This window comes from Plecotus auritus (assembly GCF_963455305.1).
Source record: "Plecotus auritus genome assembly, chromosome: 7".
Classification (NCBI taxonomy): Eukaryota; Metazoa; Chordata; class Mammalia; order Chiroptera; family Vespertilionidae; genus Plecotus; species Plecotus auritus.
Window position 1 is genome coordinate 134208188 of NC_137774.1, and position 12329 is coordinate 134220516.

At 41.6% G+C, this 12329-nt stretch overlaps 1 protein-coding gene across 4 annotated transcripts in view; it reads left to right on the forward strand.

Moving 5' to 3' along the window:
- The first annotated feature begins 290 nt into the window (after positions 1–290).
- The window catches only part of AP3B1 (adaptor related protein complex 3 subunit beta 1), a 215024-nt gene continuing 202985 nt past the window's right edge, over positions 291–12329 (forward strand). For all 4 annotated transcript variants that reach the window (XR_013961150.1, XR_013961151.1, XM_080679402.1 and 1 more), the window contains exon 1: positions 291–596. Coding sequence is in view for 2 of the 4 variants with exons in the window: in XM_080679402.1 (XP_080535528.1) it covers positions 469–596 (128 nt within the window). In the remaining 2 variants the exon portion in view is untranslated. The remainder of the gene's footprint in view (positions 597–12329) is intronic.

A 12329-nucleotide genomic window follows, 5' to 3' on the forward strand; every position in this document is an offset into this window, starting at 1 on the left:
TAGGAAAAGAGATCGTGACGTGTTTAGGAAAGTTGATCTGGTGTGTAAATGGTGTTTCAGGATAAATCTGAAAGCTACTGGTTTACAGCAGGAGCCACGCGGGTCGGGGAACTTCCTTTAAAAGGATCAAAATGGGCAGAATGGGTACCTCTCTTCTATGAAACTTTAAAAGCCTGGAAACCAGCCTTCGGCACCGCTAGGGTTGGAGCCTCTCAGATACCGCAAAAACCCGGAGAAGGGAAATCCAGGCCGGCGCCGGAGTGGCCTGCGGTGGGCTCGGGACAACTTGCAGACTGGGCATGCGCAGGGGGTGGACCGCCAGGTCGGCTTAGGGAGCCGTGACGAGTCCGGAAGCGCCTGCGCGCGCCCCTCCGCTGGAGAAGTAGTTTTGTTCCGTGTCCTGCGGACAGTTGCTGTTGGGAGAGAACCCCGAGCAGGACCTACCCGACCCCCGCCGGCACCGCAGCGATGTCCAGCAACAGCTTCGCTTACAATGAGAACTCCGGCGGAGGGGAGGCAACGGAGCTGGGTCAGGACGCGACCTCAGCCATTTCCAACTCCGGTGCCTTGGGCCTCTTTAGCAGCGATTTGAAGAAGTGAGGCGACAGGTTTGGGGTGCAGGGATGGAACTGAGGAGTTGGGTCCCCCGGAGGAGCGGGCGCCGGGCTCGGGCTCCGGGGAGAGGGGTGGGGCGGTCCTGAGACCGCACGGGGTCCGGCGGTAACGTTTCCCTCCGGAAGGTGGGGATGAGTCAGCTGGGAGTGGTGGGAGTTGCTGGGGAGAGAGTTTGTAGGGGTCTCCAATAATTTTCAAACTTTAGTGAAAGAAGAACCTTTCGGAGAGCTTAAGTTCCATCCCCAAAGACTCTGAGTGGGACTGGGACACAGAAATTTGAGGAAACACTTCTAGGTAATTTAATGTTTAATCAGACTTGGAGAAATTCGCATATTAGCGTGTTTGGGGAGGTGCGAGGGAGAGTTGGGAGTGTGAGAGTTGCTTGTGGGAAACTATTGGAGTGTAGGAGCAAGGAGGTGTTCAGGCGCTTTGTGAATGGGCAAACTGGTTTATGCAAACATTGATGTTCTTGGACAATATCCTTTGCACTACAAACCCCCCTCCAGTCGCAAACAATAATAAGCATATGATGAGAGAGTATTTAGTGTTACTATGAACAAACCTAAAATTATATAAATTAATAATGTGAATTTTAAAAATGAACACTAAACAATATACACGTTGCTTTTAAAAAGTTAAGGAGAAATATTTTAAGTACCACCGAAAAATGGTTTCCAAATGGTTTTATTTTGGGAGGGGGGGTTTAAACTTACAGAATCATAGTAACTTTACATTTTATTGTAATCATTTTTACATTTTTCTTATTTTTAATCTGTCAGTACTAAACATTATGGTCACATAATAGGTTGTCACTGGATTCATGTTAAATTAAGGTAAAGTATCTGTGCTCGTGACTTTGGAGGTGCCAAAGCGTATAATTAAATTTAAATTTAAATTTTACTAACAAGATAGGGCAGTGCTAGTAGTTGAAATTTGGATTAAATTTTGACTGTATTAAGCTGATTGAAATCTTATATACAGCATATAAAATACAGGTTTTTGTTTTGTTTTGTTTTTTCCTTATTCTCAGGTTAGAAAAGTTTAACAGTAAGATAACTAATTTCTTTTCATTCTGTGCACTTAGATGATGGATTGTTCTAACAAGGAGCTTGCTGCAGCTCTACAGCTTTATTAGCAAAATGTTTCAGCTGTTGAATTAATCCATAAGTCTGCATCAGTTTGTTTTGAATGTGATTTACTTACAGTTAATTACTTTTCTGGTTTGTGAATATCTGTTTTCCTCTTAGAGCCTCTGATATCCTATTTTGTCAGATTTGGGGGGAAAAATGTATGACTTTGACTATGACCAGATGAGGTGACTAGACAGGTTGAATTAAAATAAAAATAGCTAAAATTTATTCAGTGCTTATACATTTGTACATAATACTTTACCTTTATTATCTCATTCAGTGTGTCTAACAATCTTATTGCTTGGTACCAGATACGTCTTTTATCTCACTTTGCCATTTAGGAAATTGGAGCACAAGTAATTAATTTGCCCAAGATATTGCGCGCGTGCGCTCTCTCTCTCTCTCTCTCTCTCTCTCTCTCTCTCACTCACATACACACACACACACACGTGCACACACACACACACACACACGCTAGAACACTGCACTGACTGAATTTGCACTTAGACACTAGGATATGCTACTTTCTTAAGCACTTGGATATGCTATTCTATTTGCTGAAATCTATAGTGCTTTTATTAGAGAAGCCTTACAACTCATTAAAAGTTTAAGATTTTGAGTAGTAGCTGTAGACAGTGTGACCTTGAAGCTTTCAGGAATTAGAAACATTTTGGCCAATAAATTGCAACATAATGGGGTGTATAGAAACAAGGAGACTCCTGTTCTGGAAGTGGTCACTTAATCTTTTTTGAGCCTATGTTCTCTCATAAAATGGTGATATTTCTTGCTTAGAAAACACAAGCCAAATGACAAAATTTATGTAAAAAATGTAAAAGCTTACCCTGTTCCTCTTCTCTAATTTTTGATGATTTACTCTGAAATTATTTCAGATTCACAAAAAATGATGATCCTTCACTGACCATTTCCAAGATGCCTAATCAGGTATAATACAGACAGCTTCCTTCTATGCAGGCTCAGCAATTTTTGAAAATGTGTTACATTTCTCTCTCTCTCTCCCCCCCACCCCTCCATACACGTACAGACATACATTCACATTATGTTTTCTGAGCCATTGGAGACTAGGTTGTATACTTCATGTCCCTTTACCTTAGTGTATTTTTTAAGAATGAAGATACTTCCTTACACAACCACAGTACTGTTATATTCAGGAAATTTAGCATCAGTACAGTCTACAATCTGTAATCCAGCATTGTCATTTGTTCCAATAAATAATTTTTTATTTTAGCTTTTTTTTCCCTTCTAGTACAGGATCCTGTCCAGGATCATGTATTTCATTTAGTTGTCTAATCTATGTAATCTCTTTAATCTGGTCTAGTTCCTTAGTCTTTGTTTTTCATTACCTTGGCATTTGAAGAATGCAAGCCAATTATTTTATAGCACTAGAGGCCCAGTGTGTGAAATTCGTGCATGGGGGGGGGTGGTGTCCCTCAGTCCAGCCTGCACCTTCTCCAATCTGGGACCCCTTGAGGATGTCCACTGGGATCGGGCCTAAATGGACAGATATCCCTCTCACAATCCAGGACTGCTGGCTCCTAACCGGCTTGCCTGCCTGCCTGCCTGCCTGATTGCCCCTAACCGCTTCTGCCTGCCAGCCTGATCATCCCCTAAGCACTCCCCTGCCAGCCTGATTGACGCCTAACTGCTCCCCTGCCAGCCCGATTTCCCCTAATGGCCCTCCCCTGCCGGCACGGTCACCCCTAACTGCCCTCCCCTGCTGGCCTGATCACCCACAACTGCCCTCCCCTACCGGCCATCTTGTGTCCACATGGGGGCGGCCATCTTTGACCACATGGGGGCAGCCACCTTGTGTTGGAGTGACGGTCATTTGCATATTCTCTTTTATTAGATAGGATGGTAATCAATTTGGGTTTACTGGTGTTTTTTCTTGTTTAGATTCATGTTATGTATCCTTAGCTATAGTACTACCATAGCTGATGTGGCCTTGTCATACTATTACATCCAGAGGCATAGGATACCCATCTTCATGATAATTTGTCCAGTTGTCCATTTCTCTCCCCATAATCTGTCTGTGGGGGGACACTTTGAGACCATGCAGATATCTTGCTTCTCAGTAAATTCACTACCCCTATATTTAGCAACCATTGATGAATCTCTTGAACCAGTCTTTTCATAATGGTTGCAAAATGTTTCAACTCTGACTCCTTCCAGTATTCTGCTCTGTGGCCTCTTGTTCTAGAGCTCTGTCCTTTGATCTTTCACTGACCATCTCCAGGATGACTAATCACTTCCTAGTCACAGGATTATTGATGATTTTTGTTTTCTAAATTTAATCACATTTATTAGTCTTATTTATTCCCTTTACCCTTTAAACAAAACCATAATTAGGGAGTTTTAGGTGGTTTTATGAAAGATGCTATATGTCATTTATTGTTTAACCAAGTCTGTGTATTAGATTATTGGCTTCAAGATTTTCAGTTTCTTTATTTAATACGTAAAGAATTAAATTCTATTTTTATTTATTTATTTATTTATTTTTAAAAATGTTTAATATATTTCTTTATTGATTTTGGAGAGGAAGGGAGAAGGAGAGAGAGATAGAAAGATCAATGATGAGAGAGAATCATTGATTGGCTGCCTCTTGCATGCTCCCTACTGGGGATCGAGCCCGCAACCCAGGCATGTGCCCTTGGCCAGAATCGAACCTGGGACCCTGCAGTCCGCAGGCTGACGCTCTATATCCACTGAGCCAAGCCAGCTAGGGCAAGAATTAAATTTTTTGTATTCCTTTGTTTTGAGACTGTTATAAACTTTTATTTCTTTTAGTTTTTTCCTAAATCATTTTTTCTTAAACTTAATGAAGCTCTTTTTTTTTATCTTTACCATTTGGCTGTGTGTGTATAATTTAAAAATAATTTTAATAATTTTATTTCTGGATTAAACATTTATTTAGGAATTAATTTCTAGAAAGAAATGACAAGACCAATGACATTTTCTTAAGAATAGTAAGACTAAGTTATCTAATCTTGTTTCTTTTGAGAGCAACTCAGTGTATTAGAAAGAGCATTGGACTTAGAGTGAGAAGATCTGGATTTAAGTTAATGGTTCCTGCTTGTAATATTTCCTTGTTCAAGTTCCTTGATCTCCATGATAATATTTGCCTATTTTGTGAGATTCTCATTAAGATGGTATAGTTGAAAGTGATTTCTAAACTAGAATATTAACTAACACTATTTTGAAAAGTTGGTGAAAGTTTCACTGAGTTGGTGACATTTTATGTCTTAAAGCCTGAGAAGGTTTTTGTTAGGTGGAGGAAAGGGGGAGTTCTTCAGACAAAGTGTGTAGAAACCAGGAGAACTGCAAAAGAAGATGCATGTTCAGCTGAGATACAGATTAGGGCACCAACATTTAGAATTGTAGGTAGTAATTAAAGCACAGGAATGGATAAGATCATCCAGGGAGAACTTTTCTGGTTAGAAGAAAAGGCAGTTTAGACAAGTCCCTACATTTAAGTTGTGAATGGAAGAACTAGGAAGTGAAACAGTGCTCAGAGGGGTAGGAAACAAGAGGAAGGTTAAAAAAGAAAAAAAAAGAAGCTAGGAGGAAAGTTAAGGGGAAATAGTTAACTATGTTAGGAATTGCATAGTGAGGGCAAATAGAATATAGGCTGAAAAGAGGCCATTAGGTTTAACAATTAAAAGCTGACCTTAGCCCTAACCGGTTTGGCTCAGTGGATAGAGCGTCGGCCTGTGGACTCAAGGGTCCCAGGTTCGATTCCAGTCAAGGGCATGTACCTTGGTTGCGGGCACATCCCCAGTAGGAGGTGTGCAAGAGGCAGCTGATCGATGTTTCTCTCCCATTGATGTTTCTAACTCTCTATCCCTCTCCCTTCCTCTCTGTAAAAAATCAATAAAATATATTTAAAAAAAAAAAAAAAAAGCTGACCTTAGCAACCAGTAACTTACCAGTGGAGTGCCATCTGAAACACTTTGAAAGGTAGCATTTTTAGTCCCTGCTGAAATTGGGGTGGACTTCTCATTTGTTTAGATTACATGCTTTCTTGTGAGGTTATGATGTAGTCAGTACTACATCAGTGTATTTAGTTTCTTTTTTTTTTTTTATTAAATCTTTATTCAGATTATTACACTTGTTCCTCTTTTCCCACCCTTAGCTCCCCTCCATCTGGTCCCACCCCACTGTCTCATCCGTAGGTGTATGATTTTTGTCCAGTCTTTATATGAAATTACATTTCATATAATACTGGTTTGGTGGTGATGAACTCCTTTAGCTTTTTCTTATCTGTAAAGCTTTTTATCTGACCTTCAATTCTGAATGATAGCTTTGCTTGGTAGAGTAATCTTGGTTGTAGGTTCTTGCAGTTCATCACTTTGAATATTTCTTTCTTTTCTTTTCTTTTTTTTTTTTTAATAAATCTTTATTCAGATTATTACAATTGTTTCTCCTTTTTCCCCCCATAGCTCCCCTCCACCCGGTTCCCACCCCACCTTCTGCCTTTACCTCCCCCGCACTGTCCTCATCCATAGGTGTATGATTTTTGTCCAGTCTCTTCCTGAATCCCCCCATACCCCAGTCCCCCTGAGAATTGTCAGTCCACTCCCTTTCTATGCCCCTGATTCTATTATATTCACCAGATTATTCTGTCCCTCAGGTTTTTAGTTCACTTGATTTTTAGGTTCACTTGTTGATAGATATGTATTTGTTGTTCATAATTTTTATCTTTACTTTTTTCTTCTTCCTCTTCTTTAAGAATACCTTTCAGCATTTCATATAATACTGGTTTGGTGGTGATGGACTCCTTTAGCTTTTTCTTATCTGTGAAGCTCTTTATCTGCCGTTCAATTCTGAATGATAGCTTTGCTGGGTAGAGTAACCTTGGTTGTAGGTTCTTGCTATTCATCACTTTGAAAATTTCTTGCCACTCCCATCTGGCCTGCATAGTTTCTGTTGAGAAATCAGCTGACAATCGTATGGGTGCTCCCTTGTAGGTAACTAACTGTTTTTCTCTTGCTGCTTTTAATATACTCTCTTTGTCTTTTGCTCTTGGCATTTTAATTATGATGTGTCTTGGTGTGGTCCTCTTTGGATTCCTTTTGTTTGGGGTTCTGTACGCTTCCTGGACTTGTAAGTCTATTTCTTTCACCAGGTGGGGGAAGTTTTCAGTCATTATTTCTTCAAATAGGTTTTTAATATCTTGCTTTCTCTCTTCTTCTGGCACCCCCATAATTCTGATGTTGGTACGCTTGAAGTTGTCCCAGAGGCTTCTTACACTATCTTCAACTTTTTGGATTCTTTTTTCTTTTTGCTTTTCCGGTTGAGTGTTTTTTGCTTCTTTGTATTTCAAATCTTTGACTTGATTCTTGTGTTCCTCTAGTCTGTTGTTGGGTCTCTGTATAATATTTTTTATTTCAGTCAGTGTATGTTTAATTTCTAGTTGGTCCTTTTTTCATATCTTCGAGGGTCTCGTTATATTTATCGGCCTTTTCTAGGATATTCTTGAAAAGCCTTATAACCGTGGTTTTGAATTCTATATCCAGTCGTTTGTTTTCCTCCATTTCTTTCGTTTGTGATCTCTTTGTTGCCACATTTTCACTGCTTCCCTGAGTTGGTAGGGTAGGTTTGTGTGCTAGGTTTCCCCCCTCGCAAGAGCGTGGGTCCCCAGGAGCTCGCCTGGAACTGGGGTTCAGTGCAGTCAGAACTGGGGCTCAGTGCAGTCAGGAGCTTCTGACTCTCTTCTACTAGGGAAAGCCTGTGGCAAGCTCCACAATCTTTGTGCGCACTGGTGCGCGCGCCTCCAGACCTCTGCCTTCCCCGGCTCCCGAGCCTCCGCCTGAGAGTCCAGATTCCCCCCATAAGAGCGTGGGTCCCCAGGGGCTCACCTGGAACTGGGGTTCAGTGCAGTCAGAACTGGGGTTCAGTGCAGTCAGGAGTTTCCGACTCCCTTCCACTAGGGAAAGCCTGTGGCAACCTCCGCAGTCTTTGTGCACACTGGCGCGCGTGCCTCCAGACTCCTGCCTGCTGGGGCTCCTCCGGTTCTCCCCCGGGTCTCCGAGTCTCCGGGTGCCTTTTTCTCTAGCTGACAGTCCAGACTCCCCCTGTATGAGACTGGGTCCACGGGGTTTCGCCCAGAACTGGGGTTCAGTGCAGTCGGAACTGACTTTTTTCTTTTTGCTTTTCCGGTTGGCTGTTTTTTTCTTTTTTCTTTTTTTTTTCTTTTCCGGTTGGCTGTTTTTTGCCTCTTTGTGTTTCAAATCTTTGCCTTGAATTTTGTGATCCTCTAGTCTGCTGTTGGATCTCTATATATTATTCTTTTTTATATATATATATATATATTATTGATATTTTACAGAGAGGAAGGGAGAGGGATAGAGAGTTAGAAACATCGATGAGAGAGAAACATCGATCAGCTGCCTCCTGCACACCTCCCACTGGGGATGTGCCCGCAACCAAGGTATGTGCCCTTGACCGGAATCGAACCTGGGACCCTTCAGTCCGCAGGCTGACGCTCTATCCTCTGGGCCAAACCGGTTTCGGCTGTATATTATTCTTTATTTCAGTCAGTGTATGCTTAATTTCTAGTTGGTCCTTTTTCATATCCTCGAGGGTCTCACTAAATTTATTGGCGGTTTCTAGAAAATTCCTGAAAAACCTTATAACCGTGGTTTTGAACTCTATATCCAGTAGTTTGCTTTCCTCCATTTCTTTCATTTGTGACCTGTTTCTTTGTCTCTGCATTTTGGCTGCTTCCCTGTGTTGATAGAGTGGCTTTGTGTGCTAGGTGTCCTATAGGGCCCAGTGGCTCAGCCTTCTCAGTTAACCTGAGGTGAATACTCTTGGTGCACCTCTTTGTGGACTGTGTGTACAGCCTTGTTGTAGTTAAGTCTTGATTGTTGTTGGTATCACTGGGAGGAATTGACCTCCAGGCCAGTTGGCTGTGAGGGATCAGCTGTGTCTACACTGGGAGAACTTCTGTGCTGGAGACACCCTTATGAGACAAGAATTACTTCAGTGGGGCTTTGATGCTCACTGAGTCTGCCCCCTGAGTGTGACCCTTATGGTTCTGAGGAGTTGTAATCTGGATGCCCCCATTCTGACCCTTGGGTACCCTGGCTCTTGGATCTCCAAGGAGGTGCTAATTTAGCCTCTGCCTGAGGCCACCCAGCAGGAGCTACAGAGAGATTTGCAGATTCCTCTTCTTTGTTTGGGTTTTGGAGGTGCCCAGATGAGGCCCAGCTGTGAAGCAATGCAAGTTGCTGCGGGGCCTTGGGCCTTCTTTTGGATGTTCTGGGTGTCTCTGACTCAGTTGCAGTTTGTTACGTAAGTTTAGGATTCAAAGGACCAGGCCATTCATATGCAAAAACCTCTGCGCACAGCTTGGATATGGCGGAGTCTCAGGGTGGAGCAAACAGCAATGGCTTCCTGTCAGCCCTTCTCTAAGAGGCCCCCAGGTCTCAGTGTCCCTTGGTAATTGCTGCAAGCACCTCTGAGAGAAAGCTGCCCTCGAATTCCACCTGCTGCCAGACAGTCCAGTTTCTCCCCGTATGAGTCTGGGTCCCTAGAGTCTCACCCAGAACTGGAGTTCAGAGCAGTTGGGAGCTTGTGTCTCCCTGTGGATTGAAAAATCCAGCCATGTACTCAGTTACCAGTCCTCTCCGCGCATGCACCTCCGTACCTCTGCACTTTACTTCTGCAGCTCCTCTGAGTCTCAGTGTGCTTTTCTCTTCCCTTCTAGTTGTAGAATTTCCATTTAGCCAGCCTTCCTGTGTTTCTGGATGATGTCCATTTTGTCTTTTAGTTGTAGTTTTGAAGTGGTTGTGCGAGGCAGCAAGTTCAGGTGTTTACCTATGCCGCCATCTTGGTTTCTCCTCTACATCAGTGTATTTTTATTGCATTAGTAAAGCCTTGCTTATTTTTTTTAAATAAATCTTTATTGTTCAGCTTATTACAGTTGTTCCTCTTTTTTCCCCCCATAGCTCCCCTCCACCTGGTTCCCACCCCACCCTATGCCCTTACCCCACTGTCCTCATCCATAGGTGTATGATTTTTGTCCAGTCTCTTCCTGCACCCCCACACCCCCAGCCTTGCTTATTTTTAACTTAAATTTTTTTTATTGTCAATTTTATTATAACATCAGCTTTGAAAATTACATTTCATATAACCCTTTAACTTTAACGTTAGTGTTTTTCAGTGGAGTCTCCTAGGAAGATTATGTGGGTCTCTAGTTTGTCTGTAATTACAGAAAATCTAAGTATAGCTCCACTACTTTTTCTCTCTTTAAGGGAGCATACAGAAGTGCAGCTGAATGAGCATAACCTTTTTATAGGGATGTTCTTGAGTTTATTAAAAATGAAGATAAACCAGTCCCAAATGTCAATATTGACACAATGACAAAGAGTCATTGTGTCTCACTTAATATGAGCTTGTAAACTTGTTTTGTTTTTGTGAGTCACTGTTTCCATTTTTATTTATAACTCATTTTAATTAGGGTCTATACCAGGGGTGGGCAAACTTTTTGACTCGAGGGCCACAATGGGTTCTTAAACTGGACCGGAGGGCCGGAACAAAAGCATGGATGGAGTGTTTGTGTGAACTAATATAAATTCAAAGTAAAGGAGCGGAGGGGAGAGCAAGAGAACCGGATAGAACAGCCGGATCCAGCCCGTGGGCCGCAGTTTGCCCACGGCTGGTCTATACCATATTTTTGTAATTTTTTCAACACTTTTATAGTTTCAGTGTTCAAAGCTTGCTCCACTTGTTTTTACTTGTCCTAGTATTTCTCATTGATACCTTTATCTCATTCAGTATTCTCAGATTACATAGTGACTCAGTAACTATTTGTTGAATATTGTAGAGAGGAATCTCTCACACAATCACCTAATATTAGATGGTGTAATTTATATGAAGCTGCCTAGCAAAGGGTTCAGCTCATAATTTTGCTTAATAAGTATTTCCAGGTTCTTTATTCAATTGAATGATTCAGATTGTACTAACATTTACTGTGTCCTTAGCCAGTGTACTGAAAAATAAAGCATGACTGATTCAGAGGACCTTATACAGACGGAAAACCTGCTCTGGTATCCCTATTGTGTTGCACTGCATTACAGTTATGTCATAGCATTGCTTGAGTCTTTGCTATGATTAGGGTTAATTGACTCGGAATCGTCACATAGGTGTTGAATGAACTTTACAATCAGGATTTTATAAATTTCTCTTCTACTCTTCAAAGACATCTTTATTTGTAAATTTTGGATTATTCTGTGTTTTCAACACAAAAATACAAAACAATTATAAGATTTTTACTTTGCCTTTAAGAAACTTAGAATTTAGCCAAAACCGGTTTGGCTCAGTGGATAGAGCGTCAGCCTGTGGACTGAAAGGTCCCAGGTTCGATTCTGGTCAAGGGCATGTAACTTGGTTGCGGGCACATCCCCAATAGGAGGTGTGCAGGAGGCAGCTGATCGATGTTTCTCTCTCATCGATGTTTCTGACTATCTATCCCTCTTCCTTCCTCGCTGTAAAAAATCAATAAAATATATTTAAAAAAAAAAAAAGAAACTTAGAATTTAGTTGGTGAGATAAGGCCAGTGAAAACTAACAGTATTACAATATTAAATTGTGAAATAATTCTCAACCTTTCAGTGTTATATGCCTACCAAAAGGTATTTATTATAAGCCTATTTAAAGTATGACTTACTGAAAAAAGTTGAAATGCTGGAATTTGAAATGTCAAACATGTTTTAGTTTGAGATGCTGAAATGTTGGCATATTATGAAGAGGTACAGACTTTCCTCATTGTATTCCTTTCTCTTGTGCTTAGGAGTCTAAGGTTTCAGGCATGAAAATACAATCCACTAGTGATTTCTATCGCATACTGTGGACGAAAGGGGCCACATGCTAACCTGACAAGCTCAGGAAGGCCTGCATGGCAGTTTTGCAAACTCAAAGATCTACAGTAACCACAAAGGATGGTCTGAAATTAAAACTTCATCTAAAAAGCAGTTATGGTAGGTAGTCATGTCCTAAGCTGGTATCTTCTCTGACAAGGTCAATTTTTTTTTTTTTTTCAAAGAGGAAGGGAGAGGGAGAAAGAGAGAAACATCAGTGATGAGAGAGAATCATTGATTGGCTGCCTCTGCCACGCCCCCTCTGGGGATCAAGCCCGCAACCTGGGCATGTGCCCTTGATTGGAATCTAACTTAGTCTGCAGGTAGATGCTCTATACACTGAAATAAACCAGGCAGGGCACAAGGTCAATCTTTACCTTAACTGAGCCTGTTGTCTTTTTGCATCTAAGGTAACACACCTATGAGATGTCAGTAACTTGTAACTTACCTTTTTCCAGAGCCCTCAGGGCACAACCAAATGCACCGGCCTGAGGACAGAGCCCATAAATTCCTTCATTGTTATTGTTATCATGTTAATTGTTGACTGTTAACTCTTCTGCACCCACCTAAGTAAAAGAAGTGTCTATCATTTTACTTTTTATCCAATCCCAGAGGTTCCCTCTCTCTCCCCCCTCTTGCTTTCTCCTGCCTCCCTAATCTATCACCAGTGGATTTCATGTAACCCACTTACAACTCCTGTTTT